A 26,641-nucleotide genomic window follows, 5' to 3' on the forward strand; every position below is an offset into this window, starting at 1 on the left:
AAGTGTAAGATTGAAAGAACGTTCTATAGACTTCGTCTGATGGGTACGGAACAGACTGTAGGCGGTTTTAGAATTAGTTTTGATGAAGATGCAAGGAAAGCGGTTTTAAATGCAAGGGTGCCTTCCTTAATATTGTAAAAATGTATTCCACTTACATATCCATCACTTTTTACCATAAAAAGTAACCTTACATGTTTTTATTATCATACCGGTGACGCTGGTTGTAAAAGAACTAGACTAACAATACTGTTCAACGTTAACGATAGTGCTTCAATACCAAAGGATTCATAATTGGCAAGATCGTATTTTCGGGAATGGTACATAATATACGTTAAAGGAGCACTGAAATAAGAATTCACATTCTGCGATGATATGTTCTAAACAACATGCGTTTAATTGTGATACAGTGGAGCACACTAGACCTATATGCGACTAATGGTATCCAAGTAACATACCTCTAAATTTAATTTGGATACTGGCGATGTGTGTGACGTCACACTGCCGCGCCGAACAGCAGCGAGTCCATTCTTGCTTTAGTGCATCTCTGTAATTCATGTCTAAATCTCTAAAAATACCGTTCTTCTTTTCATAACAAAGCGTTAAGGAGCTGCAAGCTAGAGGTGAGGCAATGTGACGTCAGCAGCAGTGGTGGACAAAATTCATTCTCGCTTATATTGAGAGCCATTTGATATATTAGGTTGTGGCTTTCAATGCTTTCATTAGTTCCTTGTTATCTATAACATATGGATTTTTCTTTTTGTTCATCGCCCCATTAACCTTTAGTGACAACCTTGAGTCATCCTTGCGATATATCCCAGCATCAAATCCCTGGAATTATATTCATCTCGTACCAACTTCTTGCGACTTTCATGCATGTTGTTTTTGTTCTTTAATCAACGGTCCGAAGACAGGTCTGAACCTCACACTATGGCATCCCTTATGAGGCAACTAGACCAGAAGATAATGGGTTAGGGCAGTGATGTCAAAGCAAGCGCATTTTTCTTACCTTGACGTCGTGCGCGGGCAGCAAGCGCTAAGTATGGAAAGAGGAAGGGTTGTGTATATGAATAAGCATCCTGTTTGATTAAGAAAACAGTAGTGCACAAACTTCAAACGGAACGTGAAATTTTATGTCGTTATTTTTATATGGATTCTTTCTGTTTAATATTATCTATATTGTCTGTAAAACAAAAGTACTAACACCAATTTCTTAATATTACACTTGTGTTTTAAATCTTAATAACATAATAGAGAGTTAAGAAGGAATATTCACTTAAATTCCATAGTAGTATAATATTATACTGTATTAAGTGGATGAAACACATCATTCATAAAGAAAGTGATATTCCAAAGAAAGAGATTATCACATGATAAGTTGGAATTTATATTGATGGTATTTTTAGCCTTACAAAAGTAATCAATAAATTAATCAAAACAATATTACAGTATATAGCAAACTTACCTAGGTACTGTATCTGTTTTATGTGTAACTAATATTACATAACAGAACTCTTACCGCATTATGCTTTTAAGGTGATATTTGTGAGCAACTTCCTATCATCAGAATATTAAATTACTTTCTCGAAATCTGCTGAAGCTATAGAGCTGACATTTTTACAACACATGGGCACGTATCTTTTGCTTATGATGTAACAGTAGTTGCTTTGTTAATTCATTTCCTTACAAACAATTTCCATGTGAATATTTTCAAAATTTGTAATACACTATCTTCAGTAAAACGTATATACGGTATATTAAATTTACGAAAACATTCTGTAAGGCTACTAAATGAATAGGCCTATACATGAAAATTTCACTTTTCTGTAAAAAAGTTGAGAAAATATTTCTTTTGAATAAAAAAATCAAACTTGTGAAAAATGAGCATTACAATTAAAACTTACGTTCTTATAATGCACTTATACTTCTCAGGCAAATCTAAAAATTAACATGGATACAGTTTTAATAAGTTCTCTTCCCTTTATCTATTGAATCAGTCCATCCCTGGCCATCCCTGAATATAGCTCGACCAAGCGGCATATACCACCTCTTTCGTCTGTCTCTTTCCTTTCCGCTGTAAAGCGCTCAGGCTCTCCTGGGCCCTAAAGCGCTTGCTTGCTCCTGTGGGCATCAATTGACATGCCTGGGTTAAGGTAATCAGTTCCTTTTCCCCAACATTGCATAGCCTACATCGCCGATTAACTACATATTACAGACTTCAGAAAAATACAAACAATTGTTACTCTTCTCACAAATATCGCTGAATGAGATGTAGGTACTGCCTGATATAGATGTACATGTCAGCTAGAACCTCAATGATAGGTACTGCATGCACGAACGATCAACTATTGTCTACATATAGAACAACTTCCCTCCACTCGTCCGTACACCAGTACTATGTACAGATTTGTTTAAGATTTCACCTTCCATGCTAATGTGTGCGTTGGTAGTGTTCTAAAATAGTACATTATGCAACGAGTCTATAATGAAGGTAATTAAGAAGCGAGTAGGGATATTTATGAAACGAGCGCAAGCGAGTTTCATAATTTTCATACGAGCTTCTTAATTACCATTATAGGCGAGTTTCATACGACTTTTTATGCTCGACCATATTTCCTACTTGATATTATTAATTTTCTTTGTATCTGACCTTGACCAATGTCACGTATGTTGTGAGATGTTGGCAGACGCGAAAGTATTGATTTTTTCCGAGGAACAGATGTTCACATTTGACCTTGCTAGGCCATAAGAACCTACAGAGATAACATTGACATTAAATTAGACATTGAAAAACGAGATGACAAATTGAATTTATTTGAATATTATTTACAATTAACGCTAATTATTATGTTAACAGAACATAACCTTCTGCGATAGTATTGGATTTCCAGCCTCCGTGACTTTTCGCTAATTCTTTTTCGATTGCATATCCGAGAATAATCGATACTTGCGGTTTTATAACGGTAGAAAGCTGACCTGTCATTGGCTGAACAGTTGTAACCTGAGTCGTCATTGGCTGAAAGACCTGACCTTTAATGAGTAGGTGTACTTTAATGACATGCATTAAAGGTCTGCTACCAGGTGTAAAAAATGTTATGTTTTATTTAACGACGCTCGCAACTGCAGAGGTTATATCAGCGTCGCCGGATGTGCCGGAATTTTGTCCCGCAGGAGTTCTTTTACATGCCAGTAAATCTACTGACATGAGCCTGTCGCATTTAAGCACACTTAAATGCCATCGACCTGGCCCGGGATCGAACCCGCAACCTTAGGCATAAAAGGCCAGCGCTATACCAACTAGCCAACCAGGTAGACTACCAGGTGTATAATTACTACATTTCGGCATGGTCGAGCATAAATATATAATCATGCATGCTTCTAATAGTTATATTAAAATTATCTGTTTATCATATATTTTTTTAATGTCAATCATATAAAGATGGTTCAAACTGCTGTACTAAACTCTTTTCAATTGATTTATCTGGAAGTTAGCTGTTGTTCGTGTTACGTTAGTACTTACTCAAGGAAGAAATCAGACGCTTTGACGAAAGCTCTCCAAGATGGTGTGCTAATAATTTTCCATGGAGATGGCCTGACGTCCAGCTTGTACAAGCACTCCAACATAGTCTGCAGAGCTTCTATCATTTTCTGGGGTTCTGAATCCGGATCTAGTCTCCCATCCAGACACCCCATTCGAGTGTCCAGTCCGATGTATACGGTAGCTGTATGGTAACTGGGCTTAAATTAGGATTTCACATAAGTAGCAAGGAAAACAAGTATTCCCCGCATATATATTATACAGGATGATTCAGACCACCCGTAACAGCCATTTTTTTTTCGGAAATTAGTGCATTAAAACTTTTGTTAGTTACTCAATTTTTAGTATAGTGGACATGTTCAGTTTTGGAAATGACCTACTCAAATATTTACTATTTTTTCTGAATCACCCTACAGTATATTTATAAATAGATCTGCATTGGGTCCTAATTTATGTGATCATAATTAGTGCCAACATATTTTTATTACTTCAAATGTTGTGATATATTATAAATCGGAGCCTTATTTGTGCATTTCTTCCCGTACATGGAAGATTTTATCAATTTCTATAATAAATTATTATTTCTTCGCTGTAACTTCGGTTTAGAATTTTATTAAGTGTTAACCCTACTGCGTATTTGACGTTAGAATTCAACATGTTTAAATCATATTGATTAATTTGTTCTTTGGATGAACCGTAACACTATCCATCAGACACATTGCTTTCTCCGGATCACTATTTGTTTAAAATACCTTCTATTTTCTTTTCCTTTCATTAATTTTTTTTTATGTTTCAACTCCTTCTTTTCTTACCGACTTACAAACAAATACGGTGTAGGGGAGAGCATATCTTTGACTAATACACAGTCGTCAGCACGACACATAGTCACTGCTGAGACTATACAAGACAACACATGACAAAAGAACAAACATTCAGACCCATAGAAGGAACATAAATATTCCCCATTGTCCACGTAGGAATCGAACCTCGAACCACTTGGATGAAAAGCGCTTACGCGATGGCTGACCCTTCTAATCTGTGTAAAACTGCAGAACAATCATAAAATATAGGCCTATTGTGATAACCAAGCACATTTTTAGTGTAATAATAATTATTATAAAATTATTAACAGAAGTATTCTACTTTCATTTCATATTGCTAAATTAGAGCGTAAAGGAGAAATTCATGCTTCTCATTTTCATTAGAATACAACTGAGGTGTATAATCTGGAGTGCTACGCTCGGAAAGAGATGTTGTTTCTTTGTAGGTAAACGTTAATTGAAACTTGCTCCCGTTTTATCGCATTTATGAAACTGCTGTTCTATTATTAGGTAAGATTATATTTTCATGCTAAATTCTTTAATGTATGCTGAAATTAGAAAACTGCCTGCGCTTAACATTTAACTTGGAAATTCCATGTTGCGATATAACATTTCGCAGTTACCCAGAACTTTCAACAAATTCTGCGTTATCCTAAAAAGGGTCCGATTAACTTTAAACCTCTCTTTGACTAGAGGTATTATTTGCCTTCTTTGTTGACTGCGTGAAATTTGCAGACATCAACACACTAACTTTCTTGTATTTTCTATAGTAATTAGCGCTTAAAATCTTATGTACTTGAAATTATTTGTTATTATTTTCCAACTTTATCTTGTAGGCATTTATTTTATATACAGCTGCAATATATCTAAAATTGTCACAATCCTGTAAATATGTAATGACGTCTAATTCTTGCTGTTCAATAAAGCTAACTGAGCTAAGTACCTAAATGTTAGTTTAGAATAATTTAACAAAGATTGCTCATTTTTAAAGACGGTGAGATGTTTGTATATAAAACAAATAATATACTTCGCGGGCTGTCGAAATTGTTAAGAAGAACGTATGCATATGCACTCAATAGAAAGAAATTGGCCACTTGAGACACAATATTAATTTTGCCACTAAGGTCTGTTAGATTTCCACTCTACAATGTTATAGTATTAAAATCCATTTTAATGCATCTTGTATTTTGTTCTTTTCTGAAGGTATCTATAATTCCATGTTATATTCTGTTGCTTTAGTACAGTAGTGTCAGAGTTGTAAGCTCCAAAACTGGTTGTAGAGCTAGAGTCGGAGCTTGAACTTGCTTATGTCTGTGAAAACACCGGAGCACGCAACGAGTCTAGTGGAGCGCTCCGCTCTGTTTAGTCTCTGACAACGCTGCTTTAGTAGCAAGTGCAATGAGAAACATTTATAATAGCTACGTACATTCAAGGGCCCATTTATAAAATTCATTCATGGAATTGGAAGGCAGCTCTTGTTTCTCGTCCCTCAGAATACGAATCCTGTAATGTCAAATACATTAATTTTTAGTTCCGAGTTCCGAAGATGACGGAAAATAGGTCGAAACATGTAAACAAGGTACGTTAAAATTTAACACAAGAAAGTTCTTATCATACATATTCCGAAGTGATACAGTGCTAAAAGTTGTGTAATCAAGATGTATAAATTTTAGTTATTGTGGTTATAGCAGAATGTGATTTACATTTTACTCGGTGAAATGGGGAAAAAATAGAATATTCTGAAAATATTAAAGCAAATATGCAAACAAATAGTGAACAGCATATTGTCAATGACACCCTATTTAACGTCTAAAATTCAGCGTTAATAGTACATTATGCAACGAGCCTATAATGAAGGTAATTAAGAAGCGAGTATGAATATTTATGAAACGAGCACAAGCGAGTTTCATAATTTTCATACGAGCTTCTTAATTACCATTATAGGCGCGTTTCATACGAATTTTTATGCTCGACCATATTTCTAACTTGATATTATTAATTTTCTTTGTATCTGACCTTGACCAATGTCTCGTATGTTGTGAGATGTGCGCAGATGCAAAAGTATTGATTTTTTCCGAGGAATAGATGTTCACATTGACCTTGCTAGGCCATAAGAACCTACAGAGATAACATTGAAATTAAATTAGACATTGAAAAACGAGATGACAAATTGAATTTATTTGAATATTATTTACAATTAACGCTAATTATTATAGTAACAGAACATAACCTTCTGCGACAGTATTGGATTTCCAGCCTCCGTGACTTTTCGCTAATTCTCTTTCGATTGCGTATCCGAGAATAATCTGTACTTGCGGTTTTATAACTGTAGAAAGCTGACCTGTCATTGGCTGAACAGTTGAACCTGAGTCGTCATTGGCTGAAAGACCTGACCTTTAATGAGTAGGTGTACTTTAATGACATGCATTAAAGGTCTGCTACCAGGTGTATAATTACTACATTTCGGCATGGTCGAGCATAAAATATATTACGAAAATAACTTTAATCACAAAAGTTGTTTATGCATTTTTCCCTTCATTATTAATTTACATATATGTTTGTTATCTCAGTTTATATGGCAATCTGTACTTTTAATTTCACGTGAAAATTGTAAAATATTAATCCCACTGCCTCTTCCTTTGCAATTTGACACATTTCCATAAAAATTTACAATTTTAAGAACTAAAAAATTGTATCTACTGTATATTGATGTCATTGTAAGTACAACACTCATAGTGAAGAAGTGAGGTATATGAGATTCCTACAGGTGTATATTTATCCCGAACATACTACAGGGAATTCATAAACTGTTTCATAGCGGTCACCAGATATCGTAACCAACTCCATATGCAGTACATAAAATAAGAAACTCTGCTTTTATTGGAGGGATAATGGCAAAACTTGTAGGCCATTTCATCCGGGTTCTAGTCATTTTTAATCATAAACGACTAATATATATTCACGACATGAATTATAAGCAACATGATATCATGATGATTTTCATAATTGTAATATAAATTATGATCGTAATAATAATGATATAGTAGTCGCAACAATATTATGATCAATTAGGAGTATAAGGTTAGTGGTAAACCCGGTGACGATAACAGAGGTATTCATAATTTATTATATTCATACTCCCAAAATTGCAATAATAATAATAATAATAATAATAATAATAATAATAATAATAATAATAATAATTACTGATAATGCTACAGACTTACCTGTTGATGAAATCCTGGGCTACAGCATCGATTGGTCCAACGTACATTTTTGTTGACCGTGGCTGCAACATTGGTTGATTTACTTTAGTTCTGAATTGTTGCCATTCAGCTCCTTGACTGCATGGAACGAAAAAGAAAACACTGTGTAATTTCTTTGTTTCTATTTTTTTTATATACAAGTGAAACACAATTAACTTTATTATACTGCTTTGTTTTCTGATTTTATTAATATTGAAATAGAACATTCTATTTGCTTCTAATTTTTACAGTGATATTTAAAATACATTTAGGCTTACAGATTAGGAATTTATACATGTTTTTTTATTATCCAATTTAATAAACTATATTTCACCCTGAGGTATATTAGGGTTATAGTTGGCATCAAAATACATACTTTATAACCAATAAACAATAGTAAAATTATAATATAAAATTGTGGTCAAGGTTTGTAGAAGACTGCACCTTAATGAAAGAATGGATCCTGTTAAAGATTAATGAGATGTTTGAGGAATAATCAATTCAAAGATGTACAAGAATGTCTAACCGTTTCAGAGTAAATACACGACCTAAAAAGATACTCAATAATACATTAATATAACAAAGTTTGACTTTCACTTTCAAATTAATACTTAATTCGTGAACAATGGAACAGTTAAGAGTAATAAAAGGATATTACAAGCAATGATTTACGGTTACAAGTTACATACGTGATTCAGGAACAAGTACAATAATTGAAATAATAGCGCAAGTAATGACTTATAACTAACGAAATTCTTGAAGGGCAATATATAATAGTAGGGGCAATACAAAATATTTAAAAAGAAATGTAAACAGTAAAGGAATAGTAGAAAATTGGCTTAAAATTACACATTCTTTTTAAAGCAATAGTTAACAACAAAGATATACTAATATCAATACACTGACTGTAGTTACAGATTAAACACATTATTTTAAAAACAAACACCCAAAGGAACAATAGCTATTTTCAGGCATTATATACATGGACCATGGCTTTAATTCACATCTTTTTGACGTTACTTCGTATATTAGTTAGTGTTTAAATTTATTTCAATTTGTTATTTTTCACTGTAACAACAAAAATGTGTTTCATAAAGCCTCAAGGCATTTCTCTATATTTATTGTATCATGGTACTCCATGGTACTCTTTGTCAATGGCAACCTGTAATGGTTATAGGAAGAAATATATATAAACAAATATAAAATAGGTATTAAACACATTATTTTAGAAGCAATAAATAGCTATACTAAGAGATGACTTAAAATTTACGAATTAAATACATTATTTAGTAACAACAACCTAAATAAACTTTTCAAATGTGAACAAAACGGGTGGGGGGAATTTTATAAATATGTGAAGAGACGACGCAAAGAAAACTATTCGAGCCTCCCCCTAAAAAATGACCGCAATCAATTTATCATACAGGACAGCGAAAAAGCAGAAAAATTAAATTCCTATTATGCCACTGTTTTTGGGATGAGGACAATAGTACCACACTTAGCTTCTGTGGAAAATACGGGTCAGTTTTCTATCAATCCTAGGGACATAAGGAGAAGGATCTCTAAATTGAAAACTCATAAATCAGTAGGACCTGATGGTATCGCCGGAGACGTACTAAAATTGGGAGGGGAAGCCATGATTCCCTATCTAGTGCGTATATTTGAAATATCAATTAACAATGGTACTGTCCCGCGAGATTGGAAAGATGCAATAGTGGTGCCAATTTATAAGTCAGGGTCTCGCTCAGATACAAAAAATTACAGACCGGTCAGCCTCACCTCTGTGGTTTGCAAACAGATGGAACACTTGATTTCAGCTTATCTAAGGCAGCATTGGGATGACTCAAATTGGTTACATAACTGTCAGCATGGATTTCGGGGGGGGGGCTATTCATGTGAGAGTCAATTAGTAACGGTATGTCAGGATTTAGAAGACGGAATAGATTCCAATAGCCAAGTAGATGCAGTGATTATTGACTTTTCACGCGCATTCGATGTAGTCCCACATGATATATTGTTGGTTAAACTACAATCAACGGGGATTGACTTCAGAGTGCTCCAGTGGATCAAGGAATTTTTAACTTGTCGTACTCAGAGAGTACGGGTAGGGGAGGAATTATCGAACCCAATTGAAATTACTTCCGGGGTCCCGCAGGGGAGTGTCTTGGGGCCTCTTCTGTTCTTGGCTTTTGTAAATGATCTGCCAGTTAACATCTTGTCTAGGGTTCGCTTATTCGCGGATGATTGTATGGTATACAGGGAAATAAATAGTCATGAAGATACTACTCTTCTCCAGAATGACCTCAATAGAATAAACGATTGGGCAATAGCCAACAAAATGAAAATAAATTCTCTAAAGAGCAAGGCCATCAGCTTTACAAGGAAAAGAAATAAAATAGTCGCATCGTATACATTAGGGGGCGAAACCATTCCGGAAGTTAACAAATGTAAATACCTCGGAATAACATTTAGCAGCGATCTCGGCTGGGGGGAACACGTTACAGACACAGCGGGAAAGGCATGGAGAGCGTTACACTTTGTGATGAGGGTACTAAGAAAAGGTTCTGACAAATCCAAAGAGATTGCATATAAATCACTAGTACGTCCAGTAATGGAATATGGTGCTGCATGTTGGGATCCTTACAGATTAGAACATATTAAGACACTGGAAAAGATTCAAAAACGGGCTCTTAAGTGTTGTCGGAAAAATTCACCATTAAAATGGGACACACTCACGGACAGGACAACGCGAATTCGATTATGCGCACTGTTCAAAACATACACAGGTGAGCCTGCCTGGAGAGAAATAAAAAATAGGTTGCAGCCGCCAAATTACTCTTCAAGGAACGATCACTCATATAAATTGAGGGAAAGAAGGCAGAGGGCGGACACTGGAAAGTTTTCTTCTCTCAATCGTACTATCAGGGACTGGAATGCTTTACCTGCAGACTTACTAAAGGCTTTACCAACAACCAAAAATGCATTTAAAAATAGACTTAAGGACCTTACTAATAGACGGTAATTATACACAGTAGTTAAAGGGTGTAAATGATATGTTGTTATTGAAGTGTTGTATCAGTGAAGAATTATGTTGTGTCAGTGAAGTGTGTTGTATCAGTGAAGAAGTATGTCGTGTCAGTGAAGTGTCCTGTGTAAGTGAAACGTGTTCCTGTCAGTGAAGCTTTATAGTTTATAGTGGCAGTGCAAAGAATTTGAACAGTGAAATGTTTTTGAAGTGTTAGTGAAATCAGGATAGAATCAGTGAAATGTGTCGTAGTTCCAGTGCAGTGAGTGAGTTGACAGCGAAATGCGTGTAATGTTGAAAGGTACTTGTGCAGATATGAGCATATACTCATGGGTTTTAGTTCGATCTTAGTTTTAAGATACAAATTAGAATATTTCAAACGTTATTTTAAGTGATCGTTTCATTTAATTTAATATATTCCCTGTTGTTGTTGTTGTTGTTATTATTATTATTATTATTATTATTATTATTATTATTATTATTGGCGGCCGGGTAGCTCAGTTGGTAGAGCAGCTGGCTACGGACTGGAAGGTCCGGGGTTCGATCCCAGGTGGTGACAGGATTTTTTCTCGTTGCCAAACTTTCAGAAAGGCCCCGAGGTTCACTCAGCCTCCTATAAAATTGAGTACCGGGTCTTTCCCGGGGGTAAAAGGCGGTCAGGCGTGGTGCCGACCACACCACCTCATTCTAGTGCCGAGGTCATGGAAAGCTTGGGGCTCTACCTCCATGCCCCCCAAATGCCTTCATGGCATGTTATGGGGATACCTTTATTATTATTATTATTATTATTATTATTATTATTATTATTAGTAGTAGTAGTAGTAGTAGTAGTAGTAGTAGTAGTAGTAGTAGTAGTAGTAGTATTAGTATTAATTATTAGTATTATTATTAATTGTATTTTAATTAATAAGTTTATTATTGTCATTATTGAGTGTAATTAGTTACCACTGCCACCGGGTATATACTCATTGCAGTGTGAATAAATACATACATACAATAAGGAGGTATTACAAGAAATGGCTCAAAATTAGAAATCTAATACCGAATTCAGAAAAATTAAAACCAATAGTGCAATTATAGTATGCGAAATTGAAGACTTACAGTGTCATAATCAGGGAACGGATTTATATGGACTAAAAATATATGAAATATGTAAATATATATGTAGTTATTTTTACCAAAATATGGAATTAAATATGGATTTTTACCAAAATATGGAATTAAATATGGACTTAAAATTATAAAAAAATGACTATGTACGTTAAATATTGGTACATTTTAATCAAACTAAACAAAAAATATAATGGACGTACCTTATCTTCCAATGTAGTTTCAACAAAACACAATTTTTATTGTCTGTTACCATAACAATAGGTTACAAACATTTCTTTCAAGTGCTGAAAAGTGAATCTTCTTCTATTGTCTCTGAGGATAGATTTATACTGACTAAAAGAGCGTTCGACGTCACAAGAAGTAACTGGTACATAATTCAATTTCACAATGTCTGCTGGGGATAAGTCCAAGTTAATCTTCACTGTTGATTCACCACTCATCACAGCAACAACCTTTTGTAGTTCTTCATATCCAGGGTTTTTTGAAAGTACAGTGTCCACCTTAGCTCTTACTGCATCTGCAACTTTACCTCTACCACGATTCAGTTGTTCCACAGTACTATTTATAATTTCAAAACTTTCAGATAGTGAAAGGTGCCTATTTTGGAGACTTTTGAGCGTTTTTATGATGCATGAAAATGTATGCTGAATGTGAGCTAAGTCATTCTTCACACTTGTGTCACAGGTAACTGTTTTCGCAGTATCAATTGAGACTGCATCTTCAGAGTCCAATGCAAGGAGAACATTGTTAATAGAGTCTATATGTTCGGCATAATATTCAACTGCTTCTAACCATGTACCCCATCTAGTTAAAATTGGCTTTGGTGGCAATGGAATTTCAGGGTACATTTCTTTCAACACGTTAACTCTACTGGGAGCTTTGAGAAATACTTTTTTCACTGATGAAATCAACAAATCTACTTTAGGGAAATTGTCTCTGACCACTTCTGCCACACGATGAAATGCATGCGCCACACAAGTAAAATGAGTCAATTTAGGATATACAACAGATAATGCTTGTCCAGCTTTGACCATATAAGGGGCAGCATCGCTAATAAAGAATAACACATTATCGTACATAATACCCTTTGGCCACAGGATACCCATAGCTTCGTTGAACAGTTTAACTATAGTTTTGTTATTGCACTTTTCTAGAACATCACAATGTAAAAGAATTCGTTCAGAATATTGTTCACTTAACAAACCGATAACTACATTACCAACAAGTCTACCTTCTTTGTCGGGAGTCTCATCAATGGAAACCCAAATTGAACTATCTTTAATTTCATCTCTTATCTTCTGTATTGTCTCATCGTAGATGGATGGAGCATACGTCTTCCTAAGTGTTGACTCATCCGGGATTGTATGTTGAGTATATTTTTCAAGGAATTCCCTGAAGACCTTATTCTTTAGTTTGTAGAGAGGAATATCAGCAGAGATGAGAGAACGGCACAGGTCGATGTTAAACTCAGATCTTACATTCGATGTTGTTGGTTGTGTTAAAAACAATTGTCTCTGCTTGGAATTTAGTTGTTTGTTGGCCTGATGTTTACTAGTTGTAATGTGTTGTTGCACCAGGAACTTTTGTGTAGATGATACTGCACACTGACACAAATTACAAAATAATATTTTATTGTCAGTTGATAAACCATCTTCTTTAAATTCTGAAATGTAACTTGTTAGTTTTGATTTTAAATTGACTGAATGACGTACTTTTGGCATATTTACCGTCTTTATAGTATGATTTACAAAACTGAACCTATGTGTACTCTGACTGGCATTTAACTGTTGAGCTGCACAACTGAAGTCTGTTAAAAATTTTAAATTAAATTAATACAGTTTTGTAACTTACTTTCCCATTGTTGATAGGACTGCTAATTTTCAAATAACTCTGATGTTAAAGGGATTACTGAACATGTGTTTAAATCTCTATTGTTGAAATGTATTTTTAAAAGTTAATGGAATTTTGTTTTGTTTTATTGTTAAACCTAATATAATATGGACTGTTTTATATGAAATATGGAAAATATATGGAAATTAACGAAAATATGTACTAAACTCTAAAATATGGAAAAATATGGAAAATAAAAGTAGGATTTTTCAACCCTACACATTGTGAAACATAAAGATAATGCAAAATATAAATTATATTAGCTTTATAAGTAAATATGTATTTACATATAAATCCTTTCCCTGGTCATAATAGTTGATTAGAACTAATACGATTTTTTTCCCCGGAAAAATTTAACATTTTACGTATCTTTATCATGTGGAACTTGCTCATACTATGGCAGGCATTCTGTAGTAGGCCCACACATATTTAAAGATGTGTAATGACGTAGGCCTACTCAGTATTTTTATCGTGTAAGTTTAGCGTTGATGAGTGAAGTTTAAGTGAGACCTGTACTTGAAATTATGATATGTGTTCTTCTTTAATTTTTATTTGCATTGCGTTATCTTCTGATGTCTCAGAATACACCTGCCTCTTTAACTAATTTTCTTAAAGTTTTCTTGGAATACTCTTCAAGGCTATAACCTATGTCATCGACCTTTTCTTGAGTTAGAAACAGAGTGCTGCATTGGAGTTAAATCGCTCGCTTGAACTCGGTCGAATGTCGCACGCTCGAATGAGATAAGGTCGGTCGTGATACGCTCGTAATAAATAGAAGCACAGTACAAGGTCATCTCACCGACATGTCTTATCTTGTATGGAAGGAGACAGATAAGATACACATACGTTTTGCTCACACGGTAAAAACAAGGCTTAATTTTCTGCATTTATGACAAACGTCTAATGGAACGTACCAAAACAGTAACATGAAGTTATAAATAAAATCTTATGAAAAACTTCGATATACAGTTATTATTCCTAATTAATGATTATTCAATATTTGATTTACCACATATATAATATGATAGGTCCATACATAGTGTTCCGCCTATATACTGCGACAATATAGAAACGTTTTACAAAATATTATTATATAGCAGTAAATTAATAACAATATTAGTACAGAGATAACGTCACAGAAATTATAATAAAAACGAATAATCATGCTGCACAACTGTTACAGACGCAATTATTAGAGATTATTATTATTAATATTATTATTACTATAAAACTTGATACATTTCTTGCATTATCGTGATTGTGTTCTCCGTTTATAATAATTACATTTACATGGAATAACATCTATCAGATATGGCAAAAACAAAATCACTCCTGTGTGTGTGTGGGGGGGGGACATTTACCTACAACATTTCTATTACATTTTAAAGCAAGTTTTGTAGTTGTACTATGGAGAGGTTAGTTAAACACTACAAAGTTTTGAAATGATAAACATCTATGATGTTACTACACAGTTCATCACTGTAACAAGAACAAATGTCTAACGCTCGGCTTATACCGTTCGAGGATTTATCGCTCGCGACAATTTTACCGATCCTGCATGTGCGCTGCCTTTCGGTTTATGCTATGAACAACTTGGCGCTCGAGCGAAAACGTCCGATGCAGACTTCTGGTTAGATAGGTTCAAAGCCCCCTTCATTTTGTTATTTGAAAATAAAATTCTTTCTTTCCTTTTTCTCTCAAAATTCTGGACATTCTGGATTGTTGATTACATGGTTGTTGAACTCAGGACATTTTCCACAGTAATATAGCTTGGAATATTTTATATTATTTCTTCGTAATACAGCTCATGCATTTTGTTAAGACATTCACGATATGCAGTACGGGAACAACGTTTCTGTGGAGAGAGTAGGAGTAGAAGGGAAGATCGGACGTGTGTCTACCGAGTTCAAGACAAAGAGTAATCCATTCCCCTATTATTCGTAAGTAGACTGATCAGATATCGTGCGCAGGTCTGTAGCAAGAATGGGAGAGTGTCTTGACAAAATGCATGAGTTTTACGTATCATAAAAGAAAATTAGCTGGTCAAGTGTACACAAAATAAACTGAACTACATAAAATGGAAGGCAGATTTATAACAATGCTCTAAAATTAACGTCCCTGTAGCGTGTGTTATCTGTCCATAGGCAAAACAAAACCTTCCCACGCTCGATCCAGGGGAAATGTACACACTATTTCCTAGATATTTTTGCTCATTCTATAATAGTAAAAGGCGGACGGAATTTAAGCGAAACCTGGCTCCTGGTGGAAGTTCTGTTTAAAGGCTATTTTTATATCACTAAATGTTGGCATTTCTTTAGAAAAAAGATAATTTCTTGCTATAGCCTACCAAAGTATGTGACTTAATTCATAAACTACATGATTGAAATCATAGTATGTAAATACTTTGGTAGAACTTCACATCTCGTTTCTGTATTTATGTTGTTATGCCACTAATAATAATGATATTAGTACAATTTTTGTAAAATATCTTCGGAAATTGAAAGGAACATCAAACGATTCCAGTTGATTTACATTGAGATTATGAGAAATTATTATATACTATGGAGAGAGCCAGCAGTTTTCATTTGTGAAGGAGGCGAATCTCCACATTTGTGTTTTATGGTTTCCAAATAATATTACGGCCAATCACCCCCCAAAGTTAAACGAGGTTACAATTTTTACTTCGTCATTATAGAAAGTATAAAGAGAAATTATGCGGTATTGCAAAAACCAATACAATGACTGTAATACTGGAATAAATTGTTGTTCCTAACTATCTTTTCACTCTCTATTCACATACCTTACAATTGTGCCACGAACACCTTCGAAGAAATCTTTCCTTGTGAAAGCTCGATAATAGTTTAAGACACGAAACGCGCTTCTGTAAGGAAAAGGCCCTTCGGATCTGTACACCTGAAATACAGAAATATTCAGACATAGCTCAGTGGTTTAGCTTCGTTACTGAAGTGATCACTTGATCAGATTTTATTTTCACGGCAGATTCTATTGAGAGTTTGAGAAAATTAAAAAGTTCTGTATGACAAAATTTTTCCCATGAATTCAGTCTCAGTTTAATTCTCATTCAATTATTATTTCATTGTTGCTATATCTTTGTCTAAAGCCCTGTTCACACGAGCGGAATGTCTGCGGAACGGCAGTCGAGCGGCGGGCGCACCATTCTGAGGCCACACGAGCGGATAAAAGACAGACGGAAGGATTTGAGGTGGACACTCGCCAAAGATGTTAATCACCGTGCAGTACTAGTGTACTTCGAAATGCAATTATTAATAAGAAAAGTAAAGATGAAGACATTGAGTACATGCAATAGTCAACAGTCCTTTATTACAGGGACTTTTCATGTGTTGTTTAACTAGTTGCGCAAGAAGGTATCAGTTTATTTTAATTAACTTCAAAATGAATTTTCCCAGCTTCGATGAATTCTTTTGTATCATACTCTGAAAAAAATGCCTTCAGAAAGAATATATTAACGTAAAACTGACTACACCTCCAATAGAATGCTTTCTATAACATTTATTAATGCCAATAGTTGTATTTAATTTCGTATTCACTTTGGAGAAAATATATTACTGTACATATATTACCGGTACTTTAGTAGAAGGGGATTAGAAGGAATTATCAATAATAAATAGAGTTTACTGGAATGAAATATGTTAAGGTTACAGTTTGTTCTTTTATCAGAAACTGAAATGTTATCAGTGTTATCACTTTTTATTAAAAAGTATATAGAGAAATTAATGAAGTAAAAGGTAATGTCATAAATTAATATAATTTATGTATTATTGTATAGGCTTATGCGAGAAATATTTGACAAGGACTATTTATTAACACATTTCATTTCTGCGTCAGAATGTTCCATGAAAGTGAGAAACAGTACACAACAAATTTCTTACCATGCTGAACATTTTTTGTTTCTTTCCTTGTACTCCTCATTTTGAATGTCCTAAATATATAGCCTTTTCTCATTCTCGATCACCTCAACGTCAACTTTCTCTACATCTGTATCACTCATCGAATACAATCACAATGTGCAATGCACCACTACAAGTTACAAAAATTGCAACAGCTAATACTACAATGCACGTGTGATATGTCGACTGTGACTCAAGCAGACGTTACAGAGGGTTTTTCTCGGGGTACTCCCGTTTCCCTCTATCATTCCACCAACACTCTCCACTTTCCCCTCATCTATCATCTGCAATAGTAAAAGGGCTTACGGATTTCCGATACTGATATAGGAAGGGTTTGGGGCTCACATAGGATGCCTATCTGTCAGCCGACGATGACAGGAAGGGCTTGGGACTCCGGCCCCTGAGACTTATCAGGCTACTTGTCCGTGAAATGGGACCCAGATCTATTAGGGACTTAAACAGGATGGCCCACCTGTCAGCATCAGATTCACGAATGTCACTCAGGTCACCTGTCAGATTTGGACAATCGTCGCATGTAGACCTATAGACACACAAAGGGGCCAAAGCATGCCTAAGGTACCGAGTCCTGCTCTCGTAAAAGCCAAGATATGTCGTCTGGACACTCGCCGCCAAACTGCCGCGTCCGCTCGTGTGATTGATACAATATAACTCAATAGCCCATAGCGAACTTGCGGCCACCGTGCGGCGTCCGTTCCGCTATGGGAGATGCGGCTGGCATGCGGAGACGTTCCGCTGCCGCAGACTGTCCGTCCTGTGTGAACTGCTATATTTAAATTGGTGTGCTATAGAAAATAGTGCGGCGGCCTCGCGGATACCGTCCCCAGACATTCCGCTCGTGTGAACCGGGACTATAGTTCTGAATAGATCTTACAGTTCATAAGGAACTTATATTCTATAGCTGCCATATATGAATAAGTGCTTATTGTTATAATAACAGACTCTTTTTATTGAAATGTTAAACTGAATTTGAATGAAAAATTACCTTTTCTATTTCATCTGGTTCAAATAGCATCACCATATTATTCTCTCTCCCAGGCAAGGCGGAGAGCTTCACGATGTTGCCAAATTTTTTGTGTAGGTATTCCTGTTGGTCTTGCAAATCCATGGTCAGGTCACCTAAAAGTAATGATGACAATGTTTCGCTTAATTCTGTCGAGCTGACGAACTTCAACCCTTCAGTATTAGTGAGGAAAACACCTGTCAAACAGCGTGTTTCTTTTCATTGTTGTATTTCCAGAAAAGGTTTACAACCGTGAGACTATAGATCCCTTCAAAACAAAGCTCATATAATAATATTCTTTAAGTTGCTCGTATATATTGTGTAGCTAAGGTTTTCATTATTACAATGCACCGAAGTACATATGATATTTCCTTGCAGAAATTCTGCGGATGAGTGGAACAGAGAAAAATTCTCTTCGGAACCGGGATTTGAACCCGGGTTTTCAGCTCTACGTGATGACGCTCTATCCACTAAACCACATCGGATTCCCAATCCGATGTCGGATTGAATCCACTCAGTTTAAGTTCCACCTCTTGGGTTCACTCTAGTAACCTACCCTCATGCACTAAGTCATAGATGTATGACAGTGGCACAATGTCAATATATGTGCAGAGGTGCACTCGTTATGAGTGACTAAGTGGCCGGGATCTGACGGAGTAAGCGTCGTCTTAAATCACTAAGTGATTATTTTTCGGATATCATATATCATTACGATGAGGATTCAATCCGATATCGGAATGGAAATCCGGTGTTGCTTAGTGGTTAGAGCGTCAGCACGTACAGCTGAAAACCCGGGTTCAAATCCCGGTATCGGAGAGAACTTTTCTCTGTTCCAGTCATCCTTCATCAAAAGTTTTTTATTTTTTTCTGTGACAATTGTCAGCCACGCGACTTTTTACGTTACGGTTTTTGCAAAGTTTCGGTAAGTATTCATTATCATTTTTGTGAGTTATACACTATATCTTTAGGGAAAATTTGTTTTATTGAACTTGGAAGGATTGTAGATCTTAGTTTATCAAATACCTTCAGAGATTAGAAGACGCTCTCATTTAGGGCTATTACTGGGAATTCAAGAATCCGCTATGCTAGCCCCAGAGCAACAAAATGGATCGAGGAGCCGTTGTTACCAATTTGTAGGTCTTGAGACAAAACGACTAGAAATAGTTCTTGAAATATTCAAAACGGACATGTGTCGACCATTTGAGGAGTATCTGTGTGAATTGCTTGTAAATAACCAGGTATTGTAAAGACATGTCTGCAAAAAGTATTCAAGTATAAAGACTTTTGAAGGAGAATGCAAGGGAAATGGGACAATAGGACACAAGCTATTTATACTGTTTTCGCTGTAAGAAAAATCCTAATAAATAAACGAGAACTGCGCACAAACTGTGCAAAGAATAGACGTAAATATAATCTTAGTTGTCCTTGCTATAAGCAGCGATAGATCTGCAGCGTTTCTTGCACTTTAATCCTAATGTAAACATAAGCACGTTGCTGTCATACACGTGATTGGCTCCCAGTCGAAACACTCACATGCCGCAGGAAAATATAGTTCGTATTTGGAAACCATAATCTTGTATTATTTTAAAATAAAAAATTGAATTCTAGTAGTTAAATACGATGAAATATTTAACTTCACTCATATGTAAAACGCTACTTTAATATTTTGTTATGTACTATGAACGCGGATGAATACCACCAGTCATGCCGAGGTAGTCTGTTCTTGTAACAAGCTGGCGTCATTTGAGCTCGTAGTTGTTCACGTAAGCACATGATACTGAAGTATAGTTTCTGCATCCTCGGTGTGTGTGGTTATTAAACATAAGAGTGGAGAAAAGCGGAAAAAACAAATAGTCTTAAATGTATATAATAAGTTAAGTGAGTTTTAATTACAGTAATTTTATAAAATAAATGTTTCCTAAGCAAACGAATGCAAAGTAGTGAGGTTAGGCCTACTTGACGAGTAACGGGAATTGTTTAACATGAAACAGAATGTACAACAGTAGGCGGGAACATGTACTGAGAATCTATGACGCCAAACAGTGGGCAATGAAGCCTCACTTTAGTCACGTGCCATTGTTTATATTAGGAATTTTCTTACAGCGAAAAGATTATAGATATTATTGTATACAAAGATTTTTACAGCAAAGCAAGGATTATAAACACGTTTCCAGTGTTAATTTTGCAGGTAAATGTAGAAAGTATTTGAAATTTAGACTAAAATAATTATCTATTAATTATAAATAAACTAATTCTGTTTCAAAACTACTTTTATATTTATTTATAAATAATCTGTCTACACACAGTAGTAACACATTTATGTAACCATCCATATTGAAAAGAATGGTGACAGCTGTCCTCCACGCGACTGAATACGTTACGAAAAATTACGCGAGTACTGAAGGGTTAAGAGTTACAAGAACATTCTGCACTCCAGAGATTATTAAAATATATTTCCGAAACAGTCTTGGTAATGAGAGACGCCTTTGTGAGGCGAAGACACGATCAGTTCAAAGAATATAGTATATTCGTTTAAATACCCGTTGCTCGTGTACAGTTGAACTAGATAAAATTATTTAAAGCGGCCCGAATATCCTAAGGTCCAAGTATGCTGTTTGTTGATTAAACATTTGAATCGTTTATTTTTAAAAGGAGATAAGTCAAATTAACAAATTTCAGTTGAATAACTTTATATGATTTATGTCCTTGAATATAACATTAGGTATAAAAATTACTTAAGTCTTCACAACTTTTACCATTTTACTGTTGAATTCAATTTCGTTTTTATTTTCAAACAGATATGTCACCGTCTTACACCTTTTTCAAAATGAAAACAATTACTTCTTCCGATGTGAGATATAGGAACAGAAAATTATATGGTAACTTGGTAATCAGAAAAGGTTGCGGGATTCTTAAATTTTTGTTTAAGCTAATATAACATACTATCAATAAATATGTGATGTGTTTTCAAATGAATTGTCGACCTGGTTGGCGAGTTGGTATAGCGCTGGCCTTCTATGCCCAAGGTTGAGGGTTCGATCCCGGGCCAGGTCGATGGCATTTAAGTGTGCTTAAATGTGACAGGCTCATGTCAGTAGATTTATTGGCATGTAAAAGAATTCCTGCGGGACAAAATTCCGGCACATCCGGCGACGCTGATATAATCTCTGCAGTTGCGAGCGTCGTTAAATAAAAAACGTAACATTCAAATGAATTTAATGTCAGTGAGTCTACAAAAAGAAAAGGTACAAGAATAGTGGTCATGTAAGCAGTTGAAAACATAAAGTGCAAAGCTTCGTGGTGAATGTCATGTCAGCTATTTAAAGAAAAATATCGATGCTAAACGTTCATACCGTGAATATTGACGTAAGGATAATGTCACATTTAACGAGAATGCCTGTTACCAATTAAAGAGTCCACTGCAAGAATGATGGATGTCGCTTTCTTGTCGAAAATGAACCAAGACTGTCAATGCATAGCTTAAGACATATAGAATGTACATAGAGAGTTACATGGCATTAACACTGATAGTCATTGTCCAGTAATGATCGGAAAATCTCAGTTAAGCTTTGAGCGCTAAGCATTTGAAACTTTCAATTGCGTCTCCTGCAAAATGTGTTCCAAATGACATCCATCATTCTTGCAGTGGACTCTTCAATTCTTATTAAATTTAAGAATTTTGAAAATAAAGGTCAAGATAACTATTTTCAAGATTAAATTTACCTAATACTTGTAAAAAATGTAGGAACCTCTGTAAATTCGGATGAAAATGAAGTATATTGGCACTCATGTTAAGAAATTTGTGTGTTACAACATAATTCATTCATTACAACATGCAGACTTTCTTTCTCTGTGATAAATAAAACGATTAAAACAGTAGTAGCAATATCTGATATCGTTTGTTTTAAAAAAGTGTCTAAGTCGAATTGTATAATTAAGAATTTCTGTAGTTTAAAATCTCAGTCAGTAAAATAAAATTTATGGGCCGTATTCATAGATATTCTTATCTCGGGCTTTCGGTGGATGATCAGCGAACTAACGTTTTGCGTATTCATGAACCATTGTTAGCGATATGCTATGATATGAATCATGTACACGTAACCAGTCGATAGCCGGGGCTAGTTTAGCACACTCGTAGTGCAGGCTAGCGAAATGTCTATGAATAGCACCCTAAGTGTTAATTCCGAATGGGGAATAAAACATAATCCTCAGTTTATGAGTTATTTTCTCCTAATGTGTAGGCCCCAGCCTCCTTTTTAAATATCTTGAAATTTCTGTTTTTATGACTTAAATCCGTTTCAAAATAAACTCTTCATTTAAATAATGATTGAGGAGCTGCAGAATATGATGAAGATGGTGATGATGTTAGTGGTACAGTCCGCGTCACCGTTTTTGGCGTTTGAAGTAAGTAACGGGAACGTTAACTGCGAGTGTTTTACATTTGCCGCAGTCAGTCTGACAACTGTATTTGGCATATGGCTGATGTGACGTGTATAGGAAGTGGTACCATTCTCAGCTGCACTATCAACATGCTCACAAACAGGGCACTATATATCTAGGATACACGCAAAGAACGCTGTAGTTTTTTATAACTACAACGGTAGTTGTGACATTAACCCTAGCACTGCTAAGGGGGGGCAAAAATTGCCCGCACTATTTGTTTTATTTGTGTAGAATATGTAATTGTTGACCTGAAGAAACAAGATTGTAGGTAGTTGTAGATTAATATCTCAAGTATATAATGACATGGACTTATAATTTTTATGATTTATTTAAATCTGCCTACCATCTTCATTTATAGTGCGGGCAATTTTTGCCCCCCCCTTAGACATGGGTGTGACAATTTTTCTGTCTGAAAATATTGATCAATAATCAGATTAATATACATTGTTTGATCGTTGGTACCACTGAATATACAAATTTAATTCAAATTATGTTGTCATTGTTGCTTTTAAAGTAATAACTGTCTTGTTATTCAAACTGGAACAGTTGGAAATTAGTTGTGTGAAATGTCTCGTAATAATCAGAGTGTCAAAATGTCTCGGAGTTTTCTCACAGAAAAAGTGGTGACAGCTATGGTAAATGAAGATAATATAGATGATGCAAGTGATCCAGAAGAAGATGATAATGTTGTGACATACGATAGTGACACTGAATATCACAGAGAAATTGAAAGTGACTCAAGTTCGCGAAGTTCATCCTGTGATCAGCAGCACGCTTCTACTTCTAACATCGCTGTTATAGCAAGAAGTGGTAGGGAATATACTACTGCACCTCCAAGGCAAGTCCGAAGGTCAGTACAGAATATAGTGAGTTTCCATGAAGGTTTGACAAATGAAGCTTTGACCTCTAATGCGTCAGAATCTTTCAAAAAGTTTATAACTCCTGAAATAGTGAACACTATTGTGCATCATACTAACGAAGAAGCTAGTATTAGGAATCTAAAATTTACAAACACAGAAGAATTATATGCCTTCATTGGTATTTTGATAATCATGGGTGCAAATAATGACAGTGAACTGCCAATTGATGATTTATGGGGAAAAGTACTGGGCAAGAACATCTACACAGCTACAATGAGTCGTATTCGATTTGGAGAACTTCTGTCCTTGATTGGATTTGATAAGCAAACAAGAACTGAAAGACGAAAGCAAGATAAGTTTTGCCCCATTCGTGAAGTTTTCTATAAAATTGACGAATTGTTTGTAAAATACTACATACCTAGTGCACATCTAACAATCGACGAAATGCTCTCGCTCTTTCGAGGAAGATGTCCATTTAAAGTCTTTATGAAAGACAAGCCAGGCAAATATGGCATATTGATTAGGATGTTATCGGATGCGCACACCCGGTACATTCTGAAAATGGAGGTCTATGCAGGAAAGGACGAGCGACCCGCCGAGTAACGGAGTGCAAATCAGTTGTTAGACGCCTAGTGAAGCCGCTGGAAGGAACCGGAAGAAATGTAACAACGGATCGTTATTATACATCCATCGAGCTAGCGGAGAAACTTTACAATGATGACAAGCTGACTTTTGTGGGGACATTGAAGAGTAACAGAAAGCACATACCGGAAGAGCTAAAGAAGACGCAGGGTCGAGAGCTATATTCCTCTAGATTCTTATTCACAGACCCGAAAACAGGCAAGGCACCAGTTACCTTGGTTTCATACATCACCAGACTCAAGCCCACTAAGAATCTCCTACTTCTATCCACACAACATAATGATAGAAAAGTGGATGAGTCGACAGAGAAAAAGAAAACAGATGTTAATCTATACTATAATGAAACAAAAGGAGGTATAGACAGCATTGATCAAATGACGCGGCATCACTCTGTGAAGCGGGGGACTAGAAGGTGGCCACTATCTATATTTTTCACCTTGATAGATATTGCATGTCTCAATGGTGGAACAATTTTCATGAAAAACAACCCCGACTGGAATAAGAAGAAGGATAATGTAAGAAGGCTCTATATGCTAGAGTTGGGCCAACAACTAGTTAGGCCAGTTGTGGAAGAGAGAGCCAAGAATATTATAGGTTTGCAAAAGCCTATCATCTCTGCAATAGAAAGTGTTCTAGGGAAAACGCTTCCCAGTACTAGTGTAATTCCTTCTGGTGCATCGTATTCACGGGGAAGATGTCATCTCTGCTTGAAGACAAAAAGCTCTAAAAGGGAAAAAGACAAAATGACAAAAGTGTCTATAGTTTGCTGCAGGTGCTGTAAATATGTTTGTTCCACTCATTCTGCAAAAACAATCATATGCACCAATTGTGAAAATGAAAGTGAAAGTGAGTGAAAAAAAAAAAGCTATTGACAATTGAGCAATTTGTGACTTTGATTTTTAGTTTTGTTATTTGTGGTCTACAATAGTTTTGTTGATTACTTAGTACAGAAAAGCCTGAAGTTTAAAAAGTCAAAGCATTAGCCTATATGAGAAATATACGTTTTTATAAGACTATTTTCAAAAACTCATACACTGTATGTGTCTTTTGGAATGTTCCTGATATAGACAATTGTGTAGTAGGCTAAATATTAAAATAATGTTTTATTCATTACTTAGTACAGAAAAGTCTGAAGTTTAAATATCCAAAGCATTAGCCTATGTGAGAAATATACGTTTTTATAAGACTATTTTCATAAATACTTATATGTGTCTTTTTTTAATGTTCCTGATATAGAAAATCGTGTAGTAACATAGTAAAGTAATTCTTAGTCTATTAAAAAATCAAAACAAAGCGCGGGCAATATTTGCCCCCCTTAGCCATCCACGTGACAGATCGAAGCTTAGTAGTGCTAGGGTTAATAAAATGGAGACGAGTTGAAAATATAAAGGGAGTTAAAAATAGAGAGGTGGAGGTGAACACGAAGATACAGAAGTGGCAATGGAGATGCAGACGGAGATGGAATGCAAATTCGGACTGAGGCGGTAGATGAAGTTTAGGACTGAAATGGAAGATACAGACTGTGGAGTAAGATGTATATTCGGACTGAGACGGAAAATGTAGATTCGGACTAAGGCGGGAGATGTAGATTCGGACTGAGGTAGAAAAAAGGTATAGATTCGGACTGTGGCGAAAGTTGTATATTCGACTGAGGTGGAAGATGTATATTTGGACTGAGGCGGAAGATGTAGATTGGGACTAAGGCGGAAGATGTAGATTCGGACTGAGAGAGAAGATGTAGTTTTAGAAAGATAAAGATCCAGACCGAGGCGGGTAGACGATGCAGATTCGTGCTGAGGCAGGAGGTACATGCAGGTTCGGACCGATATGTAAAACAATCTCTCAGGCGGAGATTGAAATGTATTCAATATGATGACTGCAAGAAAGGTAATAAGAAATGTAATGATGGTTAGAGTAGTGACTAATAAATTTGGAAATGATCCTGAATAAAATGTTGATAGCAACAGTGTTAAATTGATGATGACGATTAGGAAAGTATTATAGACAACGAAGATGATGATAATGATGATTATGCTCTTACGTTTGGTCAATATAACGATGTTGATGATTAAGATACAGTACAGACCAATATACTTTACTGTAATTATTCAGAAGAT

General features: G+C 35.4%; 1 protein-coding gene across 1 annotated transcript in view; it reads right to left on the reverse strand.

Moving 5' to 3' along the window:
* LOC138692744 (probable cytochrome P450 301a1, mitochondrial) overlaps window positions 1-26,641 on the reverse strand; it is a 56,551-nt gene that overhangs the window by 20,726 nt on the left and 9,184 nt on the right. Inside the window, exons 3-6 of the mRNA XM_069815936.1 lie at window positions 18,562-18,695; window positions 16,430-16,542; window positions 7,584-7,700; window positions 3,518-3,730 (exon numbers count right to left, since the gene is read on the reverse strand). Of these exons, the coding sequence (XP_069672037.1) occupies window positions 3,518-3,730; window positions 7,584-7,700; window positions 16,430-16,542; window positions 18,562-18,695 (577 nt within the window). The remainder of the gene's footprint in view (window positions 1-3,517; window positions 3,731-7,583; window positions 7,701-16,429; window positions 16,543-18,561; window positions 18,696-26,641) is intronic.

Source organism: Periplaneta americana, chromosome 17, assembly GCF_040183065.1.
Source record: "Periplaneta americana isolate PAMFEO1 chromosome 17, P.americana_PAMFEO1_priV1, whole genome shotgun sequence".
In the NCBI taxonomy this organism is placed as follows: domain Eukaryota; kingdom Metazoa; phylum Arthropoda; class Insecta; order Blattodea; family Blattidae; genus Periplaneta; species Periplaneta americana.